The 26980-nt window shown below is 41.2% G+C and overlaps 1 protein-coding gene across 2 annotated transcripts in view; it reads right to left on the reverse strand.

Moving 5' to 3' along the window:
* Window positions 1–26980, reverse strand: part of ADAMTS19 (ADAM metallopeptidase with thrombospondin type 1 motif 19) — a 192852-nt gene that overhangs the window by 78551 nt on the left and 87321 nt on the right. For both annotated transcript variants that reach the window (XM_033928967.1, XM_033928966.1), the window contains exon 8: window positions 13311–13416. In XM_033928967.1, the coding sequence (XP_033784858.1) occupies window positions 13311–13416 (106 nt within the window). The remainder of the gene's footprint in view (window positions 1–13310; window positions 13417–26980) is intronic.

The raw sequence follows: 26980 nt of genomic DNA on the forward strand, positions 1-26980 counted from the left end.
GTGAGTGGTTTTGTGCATTGGGTCGGTAAAACCGGTTTAGCAACGGTCATTAGACGATCGCTGACTTTAGTGCATCTAGTTCTCAGAAACTGAACTTCATTCCAGGGACCCCTTCTGTTCCTGAAATGAAGTAGTCCTAGATTCCTTTTCCTTCCTGGGGCTGGAGAATTGTGTTTCCTCTTCTGCTCCTGGCTTCCAACTTGGTTTTCAGCATGCCAACTTATGTTCTTACCCTGTTACTGGCAGAATAGGAGAAATGTTCTTAAACACAGGACCCAACTTTACTTTTGAGAAAAAGGGCTGTTTCTAAATTAGGAAAATGATTTTAAAAGTATACTAAACTGCATGTTTCACTCATCATATTTAAATAAGAACATAAGAACACACATAAGATTTGCCATGCTGGGACAGACCAAAGGTCTACTCGGTATCCTGTTTCCAACAGTGGTCAATCCAGGTCACAAGAGCCTGGTGAAATCCAAAAAGAGTAAAAAGATTTTATCCTGCTTAATCTAGAAATAAGCAGTGGATTTTCCTAAACCATCTTAATAATGATTTATGAACTTTTCTTTTAGGAAAATTATCTAAATCTTTCTTAAACACCTGCTAAGCTAATTGCATGTTATCATATTATATAGCAAAAAAATCCAGAGTTTAATTACATGTTGAGTGGAGAAATATTTTCTCTGGTTTGTTCTAAATTTACTTCTTAGTAGTTTCATTGAATGCACCCTAGACCTAGGGGTCCTTTTATCTGGGTTAGCGTGTCAGACATTTCATCACGTGCTAACCCCCGCAGCTGGCTAAAAAACTAATGCCTGCTCAATGCAGACGTTAGCGGCTAGTGCGGCAGGCGGTTTAATGCGTGGTATTACACACGTTAAACCCCTACCGTGGCTTGATAAAAGGACCCCCTAGTTTTTTTGGGAAGGGGTAAATAAGTGATTCACATCTAGCAGTTCCATTCCACTCATGATTTAATAGATCTCTATCATGTTTCCCCTCCCCCCCCCTCCAGCTGTGTCTTCTCCAAGCGGAAGAGCCCTAGAAGTTTTAGCCTTTCCTCATACGGGAGTCATCTCATCCCTATCATGATTTCTGTTCCCCTTCTCTGTACCTTTTCTAATTCCACTGTATCTTTTTGGAGATGCAGTAACCAGAACTGCATAGCATATTCGAGGTGCAGCCTTACCTTAGAGTGATACAAAGCCATTATAACATTCTCATTTTTGTTTTCCATTCCTTTCCTGATAATTCCTAGGATTCTAATCTAATCTAATCCTTAGGTTTGTATACCGCATCATCTCCACGTTCGTAGAGCTCGACGCAGTTTACAGTAGGAAAAATAGGAAGGAACTACAACAGAGGGTTAGAGGTAGAAGTGTGAAGAAAATTTAGAGGACTTGGGATGCCAAGATATAAGAGTTTCCTTGATTCCTAAGTTGGAGGGAGACTTACATTTTTTGAGAAAAGCCAGGTTTTCAGATGTTTGCGGAAAACTTGGAGAGAGCTCAAGTTCCGAAGAAGGGAGATTCTATTTGCTTTTTTAGCCACTACTGCAAACTGAGCAGATGGTTTCAACATATCATTAAAAAATGAAATTTAGATCCATTTCTTAGGTGGAGACTCCTAAAATGAACCTTACATCACTTAGCTATAATTTGAGGTCCTCTTTCCCATATGCATCACTTTGCATTTGCAGATGAGGTTTAATGTGAGCCATTTGGATGTCCAGTCTCCCAGTCTTGTAAAGTCCTCTTGCAAATTTTCACAATCCTCTTGCGATTTAACAATTTTAATGATTTTGTGATATCAGCAAATTTAATTAGCTCACTAGTTATTCCCATCTTTAGATCTTTTATAAATGTTAAAAAGCAAAGATCCCAGTAGACTCCCCCACTATCTACCTTTCTCCAGTGAAAATACTGAAATCAGGGGGGATGAAAAATAAAAGAAAATACTGACCATTTAACCTTACTCTGTTTTCTATCTTTTAACCAGTTCTTAATCCACAGTGGGGCTCATTTTCATTACTACTACTATTATTTCTAGAGTAATAATAATAATAACAGCTTATATACCGCAATACCGTGAAGTTCTATGCGGTTTACAAAAATTAAGCAAAGGTACAAATTGATTGACTTTAAGAGGGGAGGAAGAAAGAGGGTTAATAGGACAGGATATCCATTTTTGAGGAGAGAGTACTACTTGATGTATGCAGCGCTGTACAGAATCACAAAGGAGACAGTCCCTGCTCAAATGAGCTCACAATCTAATCAATAAAGACAGACAAACTGATGCCAGGGTAGGGGATACAGTTAGCAGGAATGGTTAAACTGCTGGCTAGGGTGGTGAGTAGAGGGAGTGGGGAATAAGGTTATGAGTTGCTATCTCAAAGAGAAGGGTTTTCAGCCTACTTTGGAACAAGGTAAGGGGCATGACGCATGGACTCAGATAGCTTATTCCAGGCATATGGGGCATCAAGATAAGAACATAAGAATAGCCTTACTTTGTAAGACCAATGGACCATCTAGCCTAGCATCCAATCTTCACGGAGGTCAATCCAAATCACAAGTAAGAACATAAGAATAGCCTTACTGGGTCAGACCAATGGTCCATCAAGCCCAGTAGCCCGTTCTCACGGTGGCCAATCCAGGTCACTAATACCTGGCCAAAACCCAAGGAGTATCAATATTCCATGCTACTGATTCAGGGCAAGCAGTGGCTTCCCCCATGTCTTTCTCAATAACATACTATGGACTCCTAAGAATGGCAATGAAGAAATGGACCTGGCCCCTGCAGTCCCCCAGCCTCCCTTCTACTAAAGTCCCCCCTACCCTCTAACCCTCTGCCCACTAACCATCCAACAACCACAATCACACTACACACACACAGCCATTCTCTCCTCCCCCCACCCCCTCCCAGGACAACCATATCCCTATTTCCAAAAGAAACCACCCGCACTCATCCGTCCAGCATCTCTCCCAAACCCAATAAAGGGAGCAAAGAAAATAAAAGGAGAAAAATCAAAAAAGAAAGAGGCATTTCCTGACCTACTATCCGTGCCCCCAAAATTTCAAGGGCTACCCGCGGAACAGCCCACAAAAAAACTAGCACAAGGAAAGCATCCCCCCTACCCCCTACCAATAAAGAGGAGTAGCACAACCGCCCCCGCCACCCCCCAACAACCACCATTGCCACGGAGCCAAGAATACCATCTACCACCCCTAGACCATAACCCATTCCCCCTCCCTATCCAGCCCCCTATATCTCTGAAGTCCATGGATCAACCCCCCCCCTCGGAACCCAAAGGAGCCCTAGATCCTGAACTCCCCCCTCCCCCAGTCAAAGATAACCCATGGCAAAATGAACAATGACATGACATATGAAGGAGAAGGCTTATGTACCAGAGCAACATGTACTGCCAGGACAGATAAAGGGCCGAGGCTTCGCAGCTCCACTAGTGCAGCCGTGCTACCATCAAACATGTAAAGTCACATAAGCCCACATTGCCAATAGTGTTACCTATTACAAGAAAAAACAAAAAAGAAACAAAAAGAGAGAGCCCCAGCCCCCCCCTCCTCCTTTCCCGAGAAAGAATAGGGAGAAAGAAAGTTTAGAGAGCTGAAAAACTATAGAGAGGGAAAGTAAAAGGACCAAAACCAAATTTCAAGCAGACCCCCCACCTCATGCTCGAGCAGGTGCCACTACTAATAGTGGGGGGGGGGGGAGTGGGTGAAAGAGAAAAGAGAAGAAGAATAGTAAAAAGCAGAAATTAAGCAAGCCCCAATCCAGAGAGAGGGAAAGAAAGAGAAATACAAATACAAGATGAATAGCGAAAGCAGAGACATAGAAAGCAATAGGCGAAAGAACAGAAAAGTCATGTTAGGCAAGATAATTAAGGGTCCTTAGGCAGCATAAGGCAAGTCCCAGTGTCCAAAAGCAAGTCAACAAGCTGGGAGCAGAATCAGCGGTATCCATTCTGGATAGAATATCAGCCCAGTAAGCCCTCCAGGAAATCGCGGATCTCTGCCGGCGAGGTAAAATAGGCCATGTTTTCATGTTGTACGCGGAGTTTCGCCGGATACTGCAAGACGAAACGCATCTGCCATTGATGAAGCTGGGTGCAATACGGCGCCCATCGCTCTGTGCTGCTCAGAGACCCGGGGGGAGTAATCCTAGTAAATCAGGATCCGCTGGCCCTCATACGAAAGGCCACCTTTCACCTTGTAGCATGCCATGAGCTGGTGTTTGTCGGCAAAATTGAGAACGCGGGCAATAACTGGCCTCGGTCAACGGTCTCTATCGCAGCGTATTCCCAAGCGATGGACCCGCTCAATCAACAAGGCGGCATCTTCCAGCGCCATGCCGATCTCTTTGGGCAGCCACGTGGACACCAAAGTCCGCAAATCCACCTCTGTGAGCGATTCCGGCAAACCAACGAGCTGGACATTGTTCCGGCGGCTCCGATTCTCCAAATCTTCGGCCCGGTCCTCAAGCCTGCGCACCTTCTCTTCCAGGGCCCGGGCTCCTGCTTCCATCACTCCCGTGCGATCCTCCTGCATGGAAACCCTATCCTCCACTTGTTGTAAGCGCGCGGCTTGCCTCTCCACTGTATCCTTGATGCCATCCACGGTGGATTGCAGGCGAGTCAGTTTATCATTTAGAAAAGTGGTAAGATATGTTTTTAACTCCTCGATCGAATCCGCCGGCAATGTGATTGTGGGGCTAGGCAGGGCCCGTGCAGGAGGTGTTGATGCCGCCATCTTAGCTGGAGTAGAAGGGCCTCTCGGAAACCTAGTAGGCTTCGAGGCTCTGGTCGGCATACCGCAGTAATCGCTCCAGAAATGAGATAGGCAGGCAGCCCACAGAAAATCCTGCAGTATTCAAAAAGCATGGGAGCCGCAAATTCAAAAATAAAGTGAGAAAAAGCCGTTGAAGAAGCACTGGGATTAGGAGAGGTGCTGAAACACGTCTTCCTAGGCTGAGTGCATCACGTGACACCCCCCCCCCCCCTCTTTGAACCTTTTCTAACACCACTATCTCTCTTTCTTGAGATAAGGAGACCAGAATTGAACGCAATACTTCAGATGAGGTCACACCATGGAGCGACACAGGGGCATTATAACATTCTTAGTCTTGTTAATTATCCCTTTTTAAATAATTCCTAGCATCTTGTTCGCTTTTTTGGTCACCACCACACATTGGGTGGAAGGTTTTATTGTACTGTCTACGATAACACCCAGATCCTTTTTTTGGGCGCTAAACACCAAGGTGGATCCTTACATCTGGTAACTGTGATTCAGGTTATTCTTCCCAATATAGAAACATAGAAAGTGACGGCAGATAAGGGCCAAGGCCCATCAAGTCTGCCCACACCAATGACCCTCCCCTACCTCCCTTTGCGAAGAGAACCCACCATTCGATCCCATTTAGCTTTAAAATCAGGCACACTGCTGGCCTCAATCACCTGTATCGGAAGACCATTCCATCGATCCACCACCCTCTCGGTGAAGAAGTATTTCCTGGTGTCGCCATGCAATGTCCCTCTCCTGATTTTCCATGGATGCCCTCGTGTTGACGTGGGTTCCTTGAAGAAGAAGATATCCTCCCCCACCTCGATACGGCGCGTGAGGTATTTGAATGCTTCGATCATGTCCCCCCTCTCCCTGCGTTCCTCCAGGGAGTAGAGCTGCAATTTATTCAGCCGTTCCTCATACGGAAGATCCCTGAGCCCTGTGACCATCCGTGTGGCCATTCGCTGGACCGATTCAAGTCTCGGCACATCTTTGCGGTAATGTGGTCTCCAGAATTGTACACAGTATTCCAGATGGGGTCTCACCATGGACCTATACAATGGCATTATGACTTCGGGCTTACAGCTAACGAAACTCCTGCATATGCAACCTATGATTTGTCTGGCTTTAGATGAAGCTTTCTCCACCTGAGTAGCAGTCTTCATGTCCTCACTGATGATTACCCCTAAGTCTCGTTCTGCTACAGTTCTCTCTAGGATCTCACCATTAAGAGTGTAAGTCTTACATGGATTTTTGTTGCCAAGGTGCATGACCTTGCATTTTTTGGCATTGAAGTTTAGTTGCCAGGTCCTGGACCAATTCTCCAGTAGGAGGAGGTCGTGTGTCATACTATCGGTCTTGGATTTGTTGTCAGGTCCTGTTGTGTTCTTGTCCACTATATTGCATAATTTGGCGTCATCGGCGAATAACGTTAATTTACCCTGAAGCCCCTCAGCCAAGTCCCTTAGGAAGATGTTGAATAAGGTTGGGCCCAAGACCGAGCCCTGCGGTACTCCACTTATCACCTCTGTCTTTTCGGAGGGGGAGCCATTCACCACCACCCTCTGAAGTCTACCTCCTAGCCAGTCCCCCACCCATGTAGTCAAGGTATCACCCAAACCTATAGAGCTCATCTTGCTCAACAACCTGCGGTGTGGTACGCTATCAAATGCTTTGCTGAAATCTAAGTTCACGACGTCCAGGGACTCCCCAATATCCAGCTTCCTCGTCACCCAGTCAAAGAAGCTGATCAGGTTGGATTGACAAGACCTCCCCTTTGTGAACCCATGTTGACGGGGATCTCGCAGATTCCCCTCGTTCAGGACCGTATCCAATTGGTGTTTGATTAGAGTTTCCATTAGTTTGCTCACTATTGATGTGAGACTCACTGGTCTGTAGTTCGTAGCTTCCGTCCTGCTTCCTGTGCATCACTTTGCATTTGTCCACATTAAATTTCATCTGGCATAATAACAAACTTCTCTTTATGACAGGGGTTGCCATACAACTTAAAAACTGGGATTGGTTAAATTATACTTTCTGGTGGGAATCTCTATGCCACACTTTTAAAATGGAACGTATGATGGCCATACAACAGGGACATTATAGGAAATTTATAGATGTTTGGGAGCCATTGACAAAATTCTGTAAGGAGTGATTATGGATTTTGCCCTTTGAATTTACACATCCAGGGTGGAGGGTGGAAATTGCACTATTATTTGAAATTGGGAAAGGTTATTGAAAGATTCTATATTTGTGTTTTCTTGTTTAATTATTGGGTGGGTGGGAGGATTAAAATGATTGCTTATATATGTCTGTAAGACCAATGTGCTTTCCTTGTATTATTATATGTATATATACTTGTGTTTTGCACTGTTGTTGTTTGGAAAATCAATAAAGATTGTTTTAAAAAAAAATTTTCATCTGCCATTTGGACACCCAGTCTTCCAATTTGCTAAGGTCTGCCTGCAATTTTTCACAATCCGCATGCATTTTAACAACTTTGAACAGTTTAGTGCCATGTGCAAAATTTAATCACCTCACTCATCGTTCCAATTTCCAGATAATTTATAAATAAGTTAAATAGCACCGGTCCCAGTACAGACCTCTGCGGAACGCCACTGTTTACTCTCCTCCATTGAGAAAAAAGACCATTTAAGCTTACCCTCTGTTTTATATCCAATAACCAATTCCTAATCAACAAATGAACTTTGCCACCTATCCCATGACAGTTTAATTTTCTCAGGAGCCTCTCCTGAGGAACTTTATCAAAAGCTTTCTGAAAATCTAGATACACTAAATCAACCAGCTCACCTTTATCCACATGTTTATTCACATCTTCAAAGAAGTCAAGCAAATTGGTGAGGCAAGATCTCCCTTGGCTGAACTCCATCTCATTAAATCAATTTTATTTTTTATAATTGTTTCTACCATTTGCCATTCTACCATTTTGTCCTGCAAAAATCCAAAAAAGCAGCAGCATTCCAAGTCACCAATACAGGGCAAGCAGTGACTTCCCCTATGTCTGTCTCACAGCAGAACATGGACTTTTCCTCCAGGAACTTATCCAACCTTTTTTAAAACCAGCTACATTAAACTGCTCTCACCACATACTCTGGCAACTAGTGCTGCCTGATTCACAATTTGAATCGATTCACCAATTCACTTCAGGTGAATTGATTTGAATCAATTTGTTTTGTCAAAAAATTGAACTTACCGATTCATCGGCCCCCTTGCTAGAGACCCGTTTGGGATTTCCCTCTGCCACCGGAGTCCTTCCATCTAATATAACATCCAGTTTTGTGATACCGGAAGTTACATCAGAAGCAAGGACTCCAGTGGCAGAGGGAAAGCCCGAACAGACCTCTGCGTGCAGATCGGCAGCAGCAAGGCTCTCTCTCTCCCGGCCAGAAGTATTTCTCCTCTCCTCCCCGGCCAGGCAAAAGCGGCGGTAGCAAATGCGATTCACTACCTTGCCGCTACTCCAGATGTCTTCTCTCCATTCGGCCACCCAAGCAGAAACAGGACGTTTTCACTGAGGGCGGGCCACAGTGGAGAGAAGACACAATGAGAGGCGCCAAATCATTACCACCACCGGCAAAATGTTGTAATGTCAAAATAAAGGTAGATGGTAGGAGAGGGGAGATGGACTTGGGAGAGTTGGTGGACTGGAGAAGGAGAGATGGGGAGAAGATGGATGGGAGAGATGAACTTGGTGGAGGGAGAAGATGGATGTTGGAGGAGGGGAGATGGATTTGGGGGAGATCATGGAGAGGGGAGATGGGGAGGGATAGAAGAAATAATGGATCTAAAAACAGGAGAGGGAGAGAGATGGTGGACAATGGGATTTAGGGAGGGAAGGAATAGAATGGGAGAGAAGTTGGACACAAAGGATGGTGTAGAGGGGGTAGAGATATTGGATAGGAGGGTAGTTAGAAAGAGAAAGGGAGAGCTGGTGGGGAAAGAGGGAGAGATGTTGGCTGAAAGGGTAGTTGAAAATAGGAGATATGGTGAATCTGGGGATGGTGTGGTCCATCGATGCAGCTGCGGGACTAGAGATGAAAAAAAAGGAAAGATACCAGACCTCAAGAGGAGGGAAGGGAAATGGAAGAGGAAGATAGAGATGGAAGATGGATGGTTACCATGGAGAAAGAATAAAACGACAAATGGGAAAGATCCTGGCAAGCGAGTTATCAGAAGACGTTTGTCGCAGAGCCTGGGACCAACATGATTTGAATAATGACCAGACAACAAAAGGTAGAAAAAATAATTTTCTTTTCTTTGATTACAATGTGTCAGATTTGAAATTTGTATCCTGCCAGAGCTGGTATCAGAGACCGCAAACAAGAGCTAGATTTAACAGAGAGAGGAAAAGTCTTTTTTGTTTGTTTTGTTTACACCATAGCGCCAGTGTGGGTAGGAGAGGGCTATAAAATAAACCCACCAGGATGTTTGGAAAAAACACTCAATTAGGCAGGAAAATCGAATCGAAAAATCAATTCAATAGGCTGAATCAAATCAAATCAAAATATTTTTTTCCTGAATCGGGCAGCACTAATGGCAATGCATTACAAATGAGAAGAATGAAGTTAGGAATTGGCAGTGGAGGAGAAGAGTACACATAAAAACAACTTATTTGGGGAACAGAGTTCTCGGGGAAGCATGTAAGGAAAGACAAGTGAGGAGAGATACTGAGGGGCTGCATAATGAACACATTTGTAGGTTAGTAGGAGTTTGAACTGTATTTGAAGATGGAAAGGAGCCAGTGAAGTAATTTGAGGAGAAGTATAACATGAGTGTAGTGGAGTTGGCAGAAGATAAGTCATGCAGCAGAGTTTTGTACAGATTGCTGGGTGAAGAGGTAGCTCAGCGGGAGACCTGGTAAAAGTAAATTGTAGTAGTCTAAGTGTGAGGTTACAAGGCTGTGGACAAGGGTCTGGGTAGTGTGCTCCTAGAGGAAAGAATGAACTTTGGAGATGTTGTAGAGATAGAAGTGACAGGCTTTAGAAGTCTGATGGATGTGCGTAGAAAATGAGAGATCGGAGTGGAAGACAACACCAAGGTTACGAGCAGAGGAGATGGAAACAATAACCGTATTATTTATAAAAAGAAAGAATGGAGCAGAGGGTTTGGAAGGAGAGGAGCAGCTCAGTCTTGAACATGTTTAGTTTCAGGAGGCGGCAGGATATCCAGGCAGCAATATCAAAAAGGAGGAGACATTTTCCTGGATTTTTGGAGAAATCTCAGTAGTAGAGAGATAGATTTGGGAATCATCAGCATATAGTTGATACTGGAAGCCATGGGCGGAGATCAGGGCACCAAGGGAAGAGGTGTAGAGAGAAAAGAGAAATCCTTAAAAACCCTGGGATACACCAATTGCTAGCGGGATGGCAGAAGAGAGGAATCCACCAATACATACACTGAAGATGTGATGCGAGAGGTAGGAGGTAAACCAAGAGGACAGATTCATGGAATCCAAGTGAAGACAGTGTATCAAGAAGTAGGCAGTGATTAACAGTATCAAAAGCAGCAGACAGATTAAGAAGAATGAGGACTGAGTAAATGTCCTTGGATCTGGCCAGGAACAGGTCACTGCTGACTTTGGTAAGGGCGGTCTCTGTAATGTAGGAGGGAAAAGCCAAATTGTAGAGGATCAAGTGTTGGACTAGATGAAAGGAAGTCAAGGCAGTGACAGAGGACAGCATACTTGAGTAGCTTGGATAGGAATGGAAGAAGGGAGACAGGGCAATAGTTGGACAGGCAGGTGGGGCTCAGCAAGGGGTTTTGAAAAGTGGCTTAACCACCACATGTTAGAAGGCATCGGAAATGTATACGTTGAGGATATGATAGATAGTAGAGATAACAGTATGAGAGATGGGGTCAAGTAGAGGGGTGGGAATAAGGTCAGAGAGGCATGTAGTGTGCTTGGCTGAAGACAGAAGTTGTGCAGTTTGTTCCTCCATGATTTCAGAGAGGAAGAAAAGTTGGTGGGAGTTGGAGGAGGATAAAGAGGGTGGGACTGGGCAAAGGGGGGGAGGAGGATATGCAGGTATGCCATGAGTTGTTTGGGTGAAGAAAGAAGGGCTGATGGGAACTGGAAGGTCAGGAGAGTGAATGGGGGTAAAGGGAGAAGGATGTGACTTAGCACCGAATTCAAGGGCGATCTTGTGAACCTTGTCATGGAAGTATTCAGCCATCCAGGAGAGACAGGAGGGTTCAGAGGAGGGAATTCAGCGTGGCTTGGAAGAAAGAGAGTTAATTAAGTGGACATAGTAGTTTTGCTTGGCCAGTGTAAGAGCAGAATTAAAGGAGGCCAGAATAAGTTTAAAATGTAGGAATTCAGCATGTGTATGAGATTTAAGCCAGAGATGCTTGGCAGAGGGGGTACAGGAACATACAATAGGTAGTAGATAGAAGTCAGCCAAGGCTGGGGTCTGGTGCACCTGACAGAGTGGTGAACAAGGGGAGTAAGCTGCCCAGAGCAGAGGAGAGAATAGAGTTCTACAATGAAACAGCCTCATCGATAGACTTGGATAACATAGTGGAGGCAAGGAGAGGTGAAATAGTGGTGGAGAGCGTAGCAGGATCAAGGGCTGGAAGATTTTTAAACCTGTTGGTGATGGCTGGGCATGACTGAGGGGGAGGGTAGGTAAGTGTGAAGGATATCAGATGATAGTCAGAGATGGGGAGCACTGAGATACAGAAGTTAGAGAGGGAGAAGAAGACAAGATCGAGGCAGTGGCTATGCCGGTGAGTAGGGGTAGTGGAGCATAACTGTTTAAAAGAGCCATAACAGATTGGATGAATTTCAAACTATTCAATGGGATTTTTCCTTGTTCCTTGGGAGAAATTATTCTTAAGAATGAAAGATTAGGTTCTTACCTGGATAATCTTCTTTCAGTTAATTTACAAGGAATTTCGTACATGTGGTGATTTATCTCTTCCCAACTTGCAAAGAGAGAATACTTACAGCTTTGAGCACCTCCCCTATAGAAGTGGAGCCCGAGTCTACACCTTAGTTTAGTCCCAAAGCAATCGAGCTCCACTATAACAGAAGACAAGAGGAGGGGAATGGGGAAACTCCCTGCAAACAACAAGCAAGTCTGGTCCTCTGTAACTTAAAGAACAAGAATTAGAAAAATACATCATAGCAACTGAAATACAACCATAGAGAAAGAACCTTCTGTGTGCAATTGGCACTAACATTAAGGTATACACATATATACCGGGTTTCTTGGCATTTAGCCATCTGGTTGACAGGAGAAGAACTCCAGGCCTGGAACACGAAATAATCGATGCAGAAAGCAAGCAATACAGGAAAGACAGAGGGTGGGCTATACAGAATCCATGCTAAATTAACTGAAAGAAGATTATCCAGGTAAGAACCTAATCTTTCATTCAGTTACATCTACTCCAGATTCCGCACGTGTGGTGATGTATCAAAGCAGTGGCTGACATCTAGGGAGGGACAGAAGAGCCTTCCCACAAAACCGAGCACTCAAAAGCAGTGTCCTCCTGAGCTGCTACATCTACTCTGTAAAATCTAGAAAAGGTATGAAGAGTAGACCAAGTAGCTGCTCAACAGATCTCTGTGGGAGGAACTGCCCGAGACTCCACCCAGGAAGAGTAGGCTCTGGCGGCTCATCCTGATGTGACCAGATTCCTCCAGGGAACTCTCTGGTTAGCCCCAAATATGTATCAATGTAACTGGTGATGGCTGAAGTTGATAACTCCAAATGCAACAAGTCTAGTGACAAATGGTATAACAGTGTGATGGCACATATCTGGGACTATTTGCTGCCTTTCTTGAACCAGTGCCAGTTACAATTATGAGCAATATTTGCCACTTTTATTGGACTAGTGACTTTCACAACTGTATGTATTGTTTTTAATTTTTATTTGTTGTCAATGGATCTGGGACTTGCCAGTTCATTCATTCCACTTTGCCATGTTTTTATTCCCGGGATCTGTTTATTGTTTCTCCATTGGTTTATCAGTCACGTGTTACTACTTTTCAAATTGATTGCCCATCATTTTCTTCTAACAAAATTCCATTACAACCAGACTCCCTTCTCTTATATCAAATCTGTGTTTTATCATTCGTTAGGTCTCTATAAGAACACAAAATTCCATAGTGTCAGACTGCTGTATTTAAACCATTGTCCGTTTTCATACTAAAATATCCCACTTCAAAGACTTCAGATGGAAGCAAAACAGTAATATCAAAGAGGGCTCAAAAAAGAGCTTGACAGCTTTAATATAACTATTTAGAAAAAGTGTGTCTGTAGGACACAGCACATCTCTATTCATGCATCATTGGATACGCTGACTCTGCTCCACAGTGTAGGTTTATTCTGCTGTCTTTAGATTCTACTCACTTAAGCACACTGCCCTAAAATTACCCTAACAGCATTCTAAATTAATAATTTCTGGAAGTATGATTGCTTTCCACAGGTCTCCAAGTTTTTAATAACAGGTTCAGAAAGGAAGGTCATGACTTTTATAAAACTAACTTACTTGTGCCCCATTTCATGTGCAATGGTAAATGCCAGATTCAGACCACTGTCTTCTGCAATAGTACACTTTCTTTTCTCGCTGCACATACCGTTTAAATACGCAATGCCTAAAACAAAGCAAGCACAGTTAATCACTATGAGATAGATTCAAAATACATGGCTTCCAAAGTTAGGCACCAGGATGATTTGCACTGATAGTGTTCTGTAAAGGGTGCTTTATGTGGAACAACCTTTACAGATTAGCAGCTTAGCGTACATTTTGCATTTACAACTGCCAAAAGCTGGTGTAATTGTTTGCACCAAACTGATAATATTGTGCCTAATTTCTGGGAATGCCCCTCATCCACCCATACCTCTGCCATGGCTACACTCCCTTATTTTGTGCAATGAAATTTACTGTATATATTCAAATATAAACCCATCTGAATATAAACTGAGATAACCTTTTTCACCCAAAAAAGGGGGGAGGGGGGGAAGGTTGACTCGAATATAAACCGGACTCACATAAGTCTTGCAAGGTTATTGTGGGCGTAGGTGGCCTAGTGGTTAGACCTGCTGCCTCCACACCCTGAGGTTGTGAGTTCAATCATAGCGACTCTGAGCAAGTCATTTAATCCCTCCATTGCACCACATATCACAGTTAGATTGAGCCTATAGGGACAGAAAGTGAAAATACTTAAGAGTACCTGATTACTGTTCAATAAATTGTAACCGCTTTGGGTGAATCTCTTCATGAAAAGACAGTAAATAAACATAGCAACCACTGTGGGAACTCACATCAGCCATTTTGATACTGCACAGGGCAGGAGGATAGCTCTTGCCTTGGCTCACCACCGAACCAGCAGGGTTTAAGGTAGGCCCGTGAATAAGCCTGTGATGGGTCTAAGAGGGGGAAGACTCAAATATAAACTGAGAACCCCATTTTTGAGCTATCTGTTTGGCTCAAAATTTAGGTTTATATTTGAGTATATACAGTTAAGTGCAGATTCAATGATAATACAAATGCCGTAGAGAGTTTCATACAGCCATGTTTTCAAGTAATAACGGGCTGGTGGAGGCATTTCTGAAGAATCTGCACAAAAAGCACAGTTCTTACCGTAACAGGTGTTATCCAGGGACAGCAGGCAGATATTCTCAACATATGGGTGATGTCATTCACCAAGCCCCGATGCGATGCAAGTCTGCTTGGGAAGCTGGCCGCATCGGGGCTCCGTGGATGACGTCACCCATATGTTGAGAATATGCTGCCTGCTTGTCCTGGGATAGATATATTTTCACCCAAAATTGGTGGGTTCATATACACATTTATGAACCCACACTGCTAGGTTGTTGTATCTATCATCATTTTGTAGCAGTTTATAAAGATAGTTGGAGGCTACAGTAGAAATACATGTTATAAGCTGAGCATAGGGCAGATTCACGTATAAGTACCAACTGCCAATTAAGTTCCTGTTAACACCATGAATTGATTGTTATCTCCTAAATGGCTCCTAAATGGATATGTGCCCAAAATTGAACCCAGCTTTAAACGACCCATACAGGATCCAGTGCTATGCTAGTCCAGTTTAATGTTAAATAGAAACAACCATGTTTAACACTTCGAAAAAGCTACAACAAAACCTAAAAATCTGCAACAATATATAAAATCTAGCTATTGCAATCACCAAGCATAAGACTGTTAAGGATTGGTGGAATAGAAATCTGTAGCATGCTTTGGTAGAATAGAAATCTGTAGCATGCTTTGAGATGTGTAACAAAGTACTACACAATAAGCAATAAAAATAGCATAAATTATATATAATGAATGATGGGAGTAACTTTAGATAGAAACCTAAGACTTTAAGTGAATCAACTCTAGTAATTACAGTATCAGACATCATGAGGGGACTCACAATTGTAGGCAGCAATGTACATCTCAAAAACAATAAGTTTAGATTTCCCTAGATTAAACTTCAGCCTGGGATTATGAAACCAAGCTGCTACCTGATTTATATGTTGCTTCAAATTATTTGTTTTCTCGGTGCTCTTATTGGGTAATCTAGCCGAAATATGGATATCATCCACATTCATATAAGAGACAAAGATGAGTGACAGGATGAATTTCAAGAGAGGTGCCAGGTAGATGTTTGAAGAGCATGGGAGCTAAGATGAAACTCATGGAAAGAGTATGGTCATGTTTTTTCACCTTGCCACTGAACTATATACAGTAATTCCTGTTTTGAAAGTATGAGAAAAACATGGATAACCTGCAACCCCAATACCAATGAATCGAAGCCTAGACAGTAGGAGATCATGATCTATTGTATCAAATTTATCCGAAACGTCTAAGGAGATAAACACCACCGTAGAGTCTTTGTCTAAATCCTGCAAGACACGAGCAGTCAATCCTAAGAGTGCAGTTTTTGTGCTGTGTGACCGCCTGAATCCTGTCAAATGTGGACGCAAGATTTGTGTCTGTTCCAAGAGTCCTTCCACTGAATAAGAACAATCCTTTCTATTTTTTAATATAAATGGAAGTTGGCACCCATGTTATTGCCCTTAATTGTCAGATGGAATATCCTGTAGTGGATTATCATAGTATGGATAAATCCAATAAGCTGACATTCAGATAGCTTGAAAAAGTTTGACGGTAGTGGGTCATGTGGTACAGTGTTGGATCAGAACAGCCTGTGGAGTGAGATTAAATGCACAGAAGCTACTACTTAAAGTTGAATGCAAGGTATCTAATGAATCAGTAGTAGATAAGGTGTGGCAGGCAAGTGTAACAATGAAAGTCTGACCTGATTGACAGTATCTTGCTAGAGAAATTGTTAAATAAGTATCCCAAGTGGTAGTAAATTATAAATGGAAACAAACTAGCATACCACTATAACCATTAAGTGCATCACACTCTTCTACCACGGTCTCAGAACTGGAGCCTACGCATGGTATTTATATCACAAACTCGAGTGATCAGCGTAGCAATTTAGCTCCCTGCTCCAATCATTGACCGCTTAGGTTTTAAAACATATAAACTTTAATAATTTAATCTTAAAATATTTCTTGTAGAAAACTTTTTTTTATATATACTTTTAGTTCATTTTATTTTAATTCATTTTATAGAAAACCTCACTATCAGTGCAAATTTGCCCACATTGTATGCACTATTAAGGATTTGAAAAAATGACAAGCTACTTATCTTTAAACAGCGCTTGTCTCTGGATATCTTTTTTTCAGCAGTGCTCAAATAGTTGCACAAGCCAGTATTGCACAAGCTGACGCGGCCAGCGTTTCACGGACTCACTGTTTGTCCGCTGCTTCAGGGCCAGCACTGCGGCATTCAATTCTAAAAATAAAGAACTACATTAGTTTTTTACTAAAACACTAAACCAATTAGTTCAGTAAGATGTTACTTACAGCATTCAGTTCCAACGTCAAATTTTTCAAACCAAACTAAAATGGCACCAGAGGCTGGTATTTATACAAATCTATCACATGACAATCCAACGTCACATGCCTCATCACAAGACACCTCCCACTTTAGCATACATAGCAGTCTTAAAGGGAAGTTTTTAGAGAGATTTTTTAAAGGAACAGACTATATTTATCAATAAAAATGCTGCCACTCCATGTTTTTATTGAGACCCCTAGGGCTCAGCGTATCCAACCTGTGGATTCATCGCTGCTCATGTTGAGCCAAAAAATGCCTAAAGTGCCCCCTGGAATAAAACTTCAATGACCACCACCTTTAAAGATACAAATTGATGGTCAAAATCCACACAATGCTTTGCAAGGGGAGCCCCTAGGTTCCGATTTTTAATATTGCTTTTGTGTTCGTTGGAACTGAATGCTGTAAGTAACATCTTACTGAACTAATTGGTTTAGTGTTTTAGTAAAAAACTAATGTAGTTCTTTATTTTTAGAATTGAATGCCGCAGTGCTGGCCTTGAAGCAGCGGACAAACAGTGAGTCCGCGAAACGCTGGCCGCGTCAGCTTGTGCAATACTGGCTTGTGGAACTATTTGAGCACTGCTGAAAAAAAGATATCCAGAGACAAGCGCTGTTTAAAGATAAGTAGCTTGTCATTTTTTCAAATCCTTAATAGTGCATACAATGTGGGCAAATTTGCACTGATAGTGAGGTTTTCTATAAAATGAATTAAAATAAAATGAACTAAAAGTATATATAAAAAAAAGTTTTCTACAAGAAATATTTTAAGATTAAATTATTAAAGTTTATATGTTTTAAAACCTAAGCGGTCAATGATTGGAGCAGGGAGCTAAATTGCTACGCTGATCACTCGAGTTTGTGATATAAATACCATGCGTAGGCTCCAGTTCTGAGACCGTGGTAGAAGAGTGTGATGCACTTCATGGTTATAGAGAAATTGTTAGCCAGGCTGTCCTCAGTAATTCCAAGGTCAGAAACCCAAGCTGTGCTAGTGTCATTAACAAGAGAGCAGGCGTTAGTTTTTTTAGACGGTCACGGGGGTTAGTGCGTGATGAAATGTCCGACGTGTTAAACCCACTAGTGCGGCTTGATAAAAGGACCCCTTAGTGTATTCCATGTGTAATCATATTTGTTTAGAGGGTTAGGGTTAGGGTTATTATATTTTCATTTTGGGCAATTGTTATCATTCATTTGATTATTATATTTTTATCATGTTAAGATTTTTAGTGTATTTCATATATTATTATACATGTTCCAAATGTGACATTTTAAGGTTTTATTAGTTTGTATATGATTTATATGTTTCTTCCTTCCCAGGACTACCTTACATTTTCTGAAGTCTAGTGGTATAGTCAAGACAGGAGTGATGCCCCAGTCATGGTTGTCATTTTCAAAGTAGAGCCAGAATGATTAGGAGTAACAGGACAAAGCATAACGTTTTGGCTTTCATCAAAATCACGTGATCATTTTTGACTAAAATTTAAAAAACAATGCCAAAACCAAGCAAAGAAAGAATTTTAGGCCAGTTTTGGCGCTTTAATTCAAATTTGGTCTGCCTCTAATTTACATTTCTTTTTGAACATAATTGCTAAGGGGGTTTGGGCTCCCTCCTGGCCCATTCAAGTAGCGGCGGGGTGGTCGCCGGGGCCAGGAGGGTTTGGGCTCCCTCTTGGGCCGATGTTAATTGCAAGGGGGAGGGTGATGGATCGCGGTAGGAGAGATGCCTCATCTCCCCTATCGCGATTCCATCAATCCTCTACCGGAACTGCCGCGACCTGTGGCAGGAGAGATAGGGCATCTATCCTGCCGCGGGTCACGGCAGTTCGGGTAGAGGAGTGATGGCATCGCGGTAGGGGAGATGAGACATCTCTCCTGCCGCGATGCTTGCGGTGGGTAGGTTGCCGGGCCGCTGAACTGATGGGCCTAGGTGTAGGTCGGCCCACCTCCCACCCACTGACCACCCTTTCCCCTCCTCTAAACACACCTCTTTTCTCTCTGTGCATTTAGTGGCAGGGGAAAGGCCTAAGCTGTTTTTAGATACTTCTAAAAACCAGCTTTGGTTATAGGTACTTGGACGATCAGGCTTTTTGATCGTCCAAGTAGCCATTTAGGACACTTTTTAGATGTTTGTTTGTTTATTTTTATTATTACCCCCTTATTATCCAGGAACAAAAAAAATAAAATTTTATTACATAGTCTAATATTACAAAGCTACTGGTTCAATGAGTTTATTTATCTGTCTGGAATCCTCTGAGACAAGCCAGCCACAACCCATCTTCATATTTTCTGCATTAGACAACATAAGCTACATTTGATAAATGAACTCCTTTATGTAGAATATTTTTCCCATGTGGGTAGATGTAGGGTCCTGTGATATGCGCTGGCACAATTTTTGCAGTTTGATATATTGCAGAAATTTGTATCATTCTCTTATTTTGAGCTTCTATGTGGAGCTTGCCTTTCACTAATTTTTGTTTCAGGTTTTGTGGTTGTAGAATTTGGGAATATCTCTTTCAGTAATTCATCCTCCTGGAGTAGTGGTTGCAAGTCTTTGATTTTTCTGTTTTTCCAGCTCTGTATTATATGTCAGTACAAGTTCTTTTCTTTTTACTGCAGTAGGTTTTTCTTGAGCGTTTTAAATGCAGAATCAATCTTCCTGGAGATCATTTTGGGGTTGTGACCTGTTTAAATGATTATTTCAGGATTATGAGATGTTTATTTCTCTCTTGGGTCATGGTATACATGATGGCATTATGCAGTTTAGCTGTGTACAATATTGATTCTACATCCATTGTGACCAGGACAGTCTCAGGTAGCAACTGCTTAATGTCTTCTTATTTATTGAAAAAGTATGTGATTTATGAAGCTGTTTGTCTTGTGTACCATGTACAACGTGCCCACAGAAAGATGGTTTGTTTGTTTTTTAGATGTAGTTGTACTTGCTTTAAAAGTGTCTTCAGATTTTTCAACTATTTTATATAATCCTGTGTGGCCTGGTGTCCTAGTGGTTAGTGCAGTGGCCTGAGAACCTGACAGTGTGACCAAAATAAGACAGTCGTAACTTCATACATAAACCACTTTGATTGTAACCACAGAAAGGCAATATATTCAGTCCCATCCTCTTTCCAAATAAGTACTGATTTTTTCCAAGTCCTCTTAATAATAGCTTATGGATTTTTCTTTTAGGAAATTGTCCAAACTCTTAAAACTTGCTAAGCTAAATTGCTTTTACCACATTCTCTAGCAATGAATTTCAGAGTTTAATTACACATTGAGTGAAGAAATATTTTTTTCCAGTGTCTTAAATTTTCTACTTGGTAGCTTCATTGCATGCCCCTTCTAGTCCTTGTATTTTTGGCAAGAGTAAACAAGTGATTTATGTGTTCCCCTTCCTCTCCACCCAGCAATTTATAGTTCTCTATCACATCTCCCTCAACAGTACCTTTTCAAGCTGAAGAGCCCTAGCCTCTTTAGCCTTTCCTAATGAGGAAGTGGTCCCATGTCCTTTATCATTCTTCTCTGTACCTTTTTAAATTGTCAGAACTAACAAGGAAAAAAATATTTTCAATGTTTGGCACCAACTCTTCAGAATATGTATATTATGTGTTTGTGGAATGAACCACACAACTGGATATTTTTAAACTATTGAGGCTTTTGTTTTTTTGAGAGAGATGTGTGAGGAGGCTACATAGTGGGTTACTCTCTGGTGCAATTATGATTTGCTCTTGTCTGTTAATTTGATGCTTTAGTACTGTAAACTACTTTAGGTTTTGTTTGCTTTGTTTTGTTTTTTTGCCATTGGTAGAATGTATTTATCTATAAATAAATTAAAATATATGTTGCATTATATGGAATGTCCAAATCAATTATCTAGATAAATCAGCAGTTCATAAAAATTGGCTCTCTGCCTGGCTAAAAACAAAAAACACCAAACTGTATACTTCAGAGCACAAGTACCATTAGCCAGGATAGAAGAGGCATTCCTATAGGTGTATATAGGCAATTGTAAATGCATATGGTCAATTTAGCATTAAACTGTTATTGGCCAGGTCACTATAAAAATGGCTTAGAATTTAAATTTAGGCAAACAACAAGGAAATCCAACGGTGTCTGCAATTTAAGAACAGCAAGCAAAAAATAGGGTTTGTGAAAAAAAAAAAAGGGTGACAATAGTTACCGCATTTTATACAGCCTGCATCTTGTACATACTGTCTGCAGTTTTCTCTTTTGTTTATTGCTTAGAATTTAAGTTTCCAAGTTTATTTCATACTTGATATACCATCTATCAAAGGTTACCTGTCCTAGATGGTTTATAATACTAAAGGATCCTTTTATGAAGCCGCGTTAGCGGCTTCAGCGCGTGCGACTTTTCATCACGCGCTAACCCAAAAACTACCACCTGCTCAAGAGGAGGCTTAGCGGCTAGCGCAACCGGTGGTTTATCGCGCGTTAAACTGCTACCGCGCCTTCGTAAAAGGAGCCCTAAATAAATTAAAAAAAAAAAAAAATGGAGAAATTCATAGTTTAAAAAAAATACAAAGACATATGGTAACAAAGGGGTCCGTGGGTAACGAAGAGTAAAGTACATTGAGAAAAAATAAATTAAAAGGGGGTGAGAGATAACAATAGTGTGGGGATATCGCTTTGTAAAAGCCATTCTTGGTTATTATTTTGTTTGGCCAGAAGAGTTGATGGCACATTCTTTTTATTTTTTTCATAATCTGGTAGGCATCCCTAAATAGGAAGGTCTTCAATTTGCATTTGAATTTGTCAAGGGATTCTTCAAGTCTAATATCTGATGGTAGAGCATGCCTTAGGGAGGGGGCTGTGAATCAGCCCCACAGTGTTGAATTTTTTTATTTTATTTTTTTAATAATCAAGATTTTTCCTCCTTTTAATCATATTATTCAGCCCTTTTAACATTAAATGTTAAACATGTGAGTGCCTTAAATAAATAAAAATGCAATTTTTCCATAACATACTGGTTCTCTATAACACATAACTCTTAGGACTAATAAATTAATGCTATATATAAAAATATATTGAATGACCATACCAATTGGGCTAGTAAAACCAATTCAACCAAGCAGTCAAGAAACTATACTTCCAAGGACTTATAATAACAGCTAATATTTTAACATCACCAATACTCTAATATATAATACCAATTTTTTTATGCCTCTCATCTTTAAAGTCAAACATTTGCACCCCATATAATTACATCAAAACAATCTGCTAAAATCAAACTCAGACATCAAAAACAACATATGAAATATCCACCAGATATTTCTATCAAAATAAACTCACACTTATTATATGCAAAACCTCCTCAAACACGCAGTAAGACTAAGGTCACATTTCAGATTACATACCCCAAAAATGTTAACACACTACTTTGAGCTTAAATTACACTCCAAAAATTAATTTTTTAAATAAAATTCTAAAAAAAATAAAGATATAGCAATACAAAAATTCAATATAAGCTGAAAGCTACTATGACTAATAGTAGAGAGCCAATTCAAGATGGCAGCTTGATTGCTTTGCTCTGATGGATTCTTGAAATTTAATCAATCTATCACCAGTCCACTTTGTAAATTGACCCTAGCAATAAGTACAATTACCATTTATTTAACATCAACAAACCAGGAAAGCATAAGAATTTAGATTCTCCTAATAAGCAGCTGGCTAAATCAGAAGAGGAATCCGAAATTCTGAATGAGCTTAGAGCTGTGAAAGAGTTTTTGACAGATACCAAGCAGGAGACAGAAGACATTAACACTGAGATTATTTCCATAATAGCTGAGTTGCTATCTTTTAACACACGTTTAAATATGGTGGAGAAATACATTTGAAGTACTGGAAAATAATATTAAGAGTTTGCAGGTCAAATTTAAAAAAATAGCGCTTGTAGAGAGAGAATTGGAAACCATGTGTAATTATGAATGAATAAATAATTTTTGTCTCTTGGGTATACCGGAGGGGAGAGAAGGAAGAGATATGATTCAATTTTTAACAAAAATTATACCCAATGTATTAGAAATCCAATTCCTGCAGCTGTTTGGGATTGTGCAGGCATATCAGATACCATCTCAGATGTTACAGTGTTGAATCTATGACTTGTCAAAATGTTTCACCATCTTACCACTTTGAATGCAGAACCTTCAAACTGATGTAAATATTTCCACTTTGCCTCTCAGGATGCATATTTGTTATATTTTTATTATAAGATAAAATGATCTCCAGCATTGATTTATTTGTACCTTATTTTTGACAGTTTCAATACAAGCTGACCTTTGGATTGCCTGTATTAGCTTTATAGCTCTTTAAATAGCAGTTTGGTATCATCTACATGAACTAAAAAATTACTTGTCCTCATTATTAAAAAGATGTGCTATAAGTAACAGTTCTTGTGACCAAGAGTGTCAAATTTTGCAATTTCACCACTGCCTACCAGCCTCGTGTCCATTTCTCCTTCTATCACCCCTCTCCAGCACCATGCCACATCTCTCCCTCCATCACTATGTCCAACATTCCTCTACCTAGCATCCCCTTCAATCTGTCCCTCTGCTCCCTCTCCACCACCATATCCAACATTTCTTCCTCTCATCCTTCTATTCTCCATTCATCTCTACCTCACTTCTCTCTCTATTCCCAATTTTCCTCTTTCTTCCTTTTACCATGTGCACCATCTCTTTCCTTCTCACTCACACATGCCCAACCATTCTCCCTCTCTATTCCCTCCCTCCTATGTCCCAAGTTAGTGCCCCCTTTCTCCCTCCCTGCAGTGTTTCATGTTCATGCCCCCTCCCTTCCTTCTGTGTCCCAAGTTCATGCCTCCCTCCCTGCCTTCCAGCTTTTGTCTCAAAATCGTGCCCCTCCCATATCCCAATGTGCTCCTCCCCCCTCTCCTTTCTCCCTCTGTCCCAGATCATGTCCCCTCTCTCCCTTACTTGCTCGCTCCAGAGCCAAACATGCTTCCTTCAAGGCTGTTCCTTCTGCCTTCAGTGGCACTTGTTACAGGGACATGCCTGCAGCAGTTCACACGCTGCACGTGGTTGACCCACAAGCCTTCCATCTGATGTCAGGTCTGACGTTGGACAGAAGGTTTCCGGGTCAGCCACGTGCAGCGTGAAAGAGCTAACACATCCTTGCAACAAGTGCCTCTGAACTCAGGAAAGAACGGCCCACCTGGAAGGAGGCTTTCTTCCGACATCAGCTCTGACATCAGAGGGAAGCCTTCTGGATTGGCTTCAGTGGAGGGGGGCAGGCAATAAGGAGGGCATGGGATTCTCAGTGGCGGCGGGAGACCCAAGCAGTGTCGCGTACCCCCCCCAACACGCGGCTCGCATACCAAGGGTACTGTGTGTTGAGAAACACTGGTCTAAAATATATAGGGCAAAAGCTCCACAAAGATTATTTGTACTATTATTTACTATCGACCTTATTTTGTGAATGTTGCTCCTTGGTTATGTAAATTATACCGTGTCTTATGGGTCTAGGACCCTGGTTGGATAATCAGCCTTTAGCATTCTTTCCCTTACAGTTATACAGGATATGCATTTCAGAAACATACAGCTATTTCAAATTCTTGAGTAAAGCTATTCCTGAGGGGTCTGAGGATCACAGTTCTTTTTCTAAAAGGATATAAAACATTCAGCAAATGCATGAAGCAAATCAGTTTTAATAAAAATTTCCAATAACAATTTGGCAGGACAATTTGAAAACCTTCAAGCTTTCTGTCATCCTTGTGTAACAATTATATCAGAGTTTATTTCCTGCCAAAGAATCTATTAATTGCAATATGGATATCTAAACACAAGGAAAGTTGGACATGAAGCTTGTACACTGTGCTCACTTTATAGAAACATTTTGGTTACACCTTAAAACAACAATATCTTTGGATTTCAATAAAGTCATCTAAAAATTAAAAACAGCAATACCTAATTTGGAAGTAATGATTTTCACAATCCAAAAAAGTTTCAAACAAAAAATATTTAGACAAATAACCACATTGTGTCATGGAAACCAATGTTATACTTTTAAAGCCATGAAAGTTGTATAAGAAGTATATCAAGCCATGTATCCAGTAATTTAAAAACAACCAACTTTTCTTGCAATCATAAGTAATAAACAATCAAGGTTTAACACAAAGTTCACTTCTGCATAGATCATCTAGGTAGAAAGTGCACCCAAGTTGCAGTTTATTTTGCAAAATACTTGCAGGATACAGAACCTTTAAATCAGTAGTCTCAAACTCAAACCCTTTGCAGGGCCACATTTTGGGATTTCTAGGTACTTGGAGGGCCTCAGAAAAAATAGTTAATGTCTTATTAAAGAAATGACAATTTTGCATGAGGTAAAACTTTATAGTTTATAAATCTTTCCTTTTGGCTAAGTCTTAATAATAATATTGTAATTTATAGCTAGAGACATATGATCAAGAAACTGTTTTATTTTACTTTTATGATTACGATAAACATACCAAGGGCCTCAAAATAGTACCTGGTGGGTCGCATGTGGCCCCCAGGCCGTGAGTTTGAGACCACTGCTTTAAGTAGTTGATAGCAAGTTCAGCTTATTCCAAGGGTAAGCAGCATAAAATCTCTTTTACTCTTTTGAGATCTTGCCAGGTACTCATGACCTGGATTGTCTACTGTTGGAAACAGGATGCTGAGCTTGGTGGACCTTTGGTTTGTCCCAGTATGGTAACTCTCATGTTCTTTTGTTCTGTCACCAAGAACAAGATCTTTCAGTAATCTACTTCAGAGACAAGAATTTAGTGGCTCAAAAGAAACTTTCATCAACTGGGAAAGGACAACATTGAGGTCCCAAAATTCATAGTTCTCCAGAGAATAACTCAGAAGAAGGAGAAACCATATCGGTCTGGATCAATATGGGGCAATCAGAATCATGGTTTCCCAGTCTTGCTTGAGTTTCAGTACGGTATTCCCTATAAGAGGAATGAGAGGATACATATATATAAAACTTGTCCCCCAAAGCAGAAGAAAGGCGTCTGATGCTAGTCTGTCATGTGAGCTGAGCCTGGAGCAGTACTGAGGGACTTTGTGATTATAATGAGTGGTAAAGTGGTCCACTGAGTGGGTGCCCCAGTCTTGGAAGATTTCCCAGACAATGCCCATGCTGAGGGACCATTTGTGAGGTTGCATTACCCTACTCAGTTTGTCAACTAGACTATTGAGTTTTCCCAGCAGGTACATTGCTCTAGGAGTTATTCCATTCTGGAAGCTCAGTTCTACATCCCAACGGTCTCCTGACACAGAGGGTAGAATTCCATACCCCCTGATTGTTAATGCAATACATCACAACCTTATTGATTGTTTAAATGAGTACAATCTGTTTCAGCAATCGATCTCTGACAGCCTTAGTGTGTTCCAAACTGTCTGGAGCTCCAAAAAGTTGATCTATAGATATGTCTCCTGGGCTACCATGGATTTTGAGTGAGCAGCCTGTCTAAATGAACTCCCCATCCCCGGTTGCTTGCATCCACTGTCAGCACATTTTGGGTTTGAAGTCAAATTGGGTTAAATTGTCTACCAGAGAAGAGACCAAGACTGCTACAGGGTTATTCAGCTAGCATCTGCTAGATTTCTTGAGGCCTGAAACCACTCGAGAGCTAGGGTCCTTTGAGCAGTTCTCATATGAAGACGCACCAAGGGAGTGGCACGCATAGTGGAGACCATGTAGCTCAACATCATCATCATCTGCCGAGCTGTGACCTGCTGGCTGCTGTGAACTTGGACAGTAAGAGCAATAAGAGTGTGATGACAATGTAGGATACCTGCCGACAGCATGCCTAGAAAGAGAAGAATGATTCCATATTCCCCAGTTCATTCAATTCGATCTTTCAGTGATCACTTCTTAGTTCTACCCGGTCATAAGCATGCCAAAATTGGAAAAAAAAGGAGACGTGCCTTCATTTTTATTGCCCCTTTTTTGTGGAACTCTTTGCTCCTTTCCATTTAAGCTGAACTGCACCTTAATTTAAAAACTTGGCTTTTATAACAAGCATTTAATTCCATCTAGATCTGCTACAATTCTTACCATTTTATTCCTTGAATTCCTTTCTCCCCTCCCTTGCCTCTGTACTCACCTATACTTACTTCTCCTCAATAACTATCTTCTTTTCTGTTTCTTGCAGGCTTGAATGATTCTGAGTGAACGTAATGTTCTTTTTTGTTCAAATTTTGTAATTCTTTTCCCATTTATTATGATTTTAGATTG

This window comes from Geotrypetes seraphini, chromosome 1, assembly GCF_902459505.1.
Source record: "Geotrypetes seraphini chromosome 1, aGeoSer1.1, whole genome shotgun sequence".
NCBI classification, from domain to species: domain Eukaryota; kingdom Metazoa; phylum Chordata; class Amphibia; order Gymnophiona; family Dermophiidae; genus Geotrypetes; species Geotrypetes seraphini.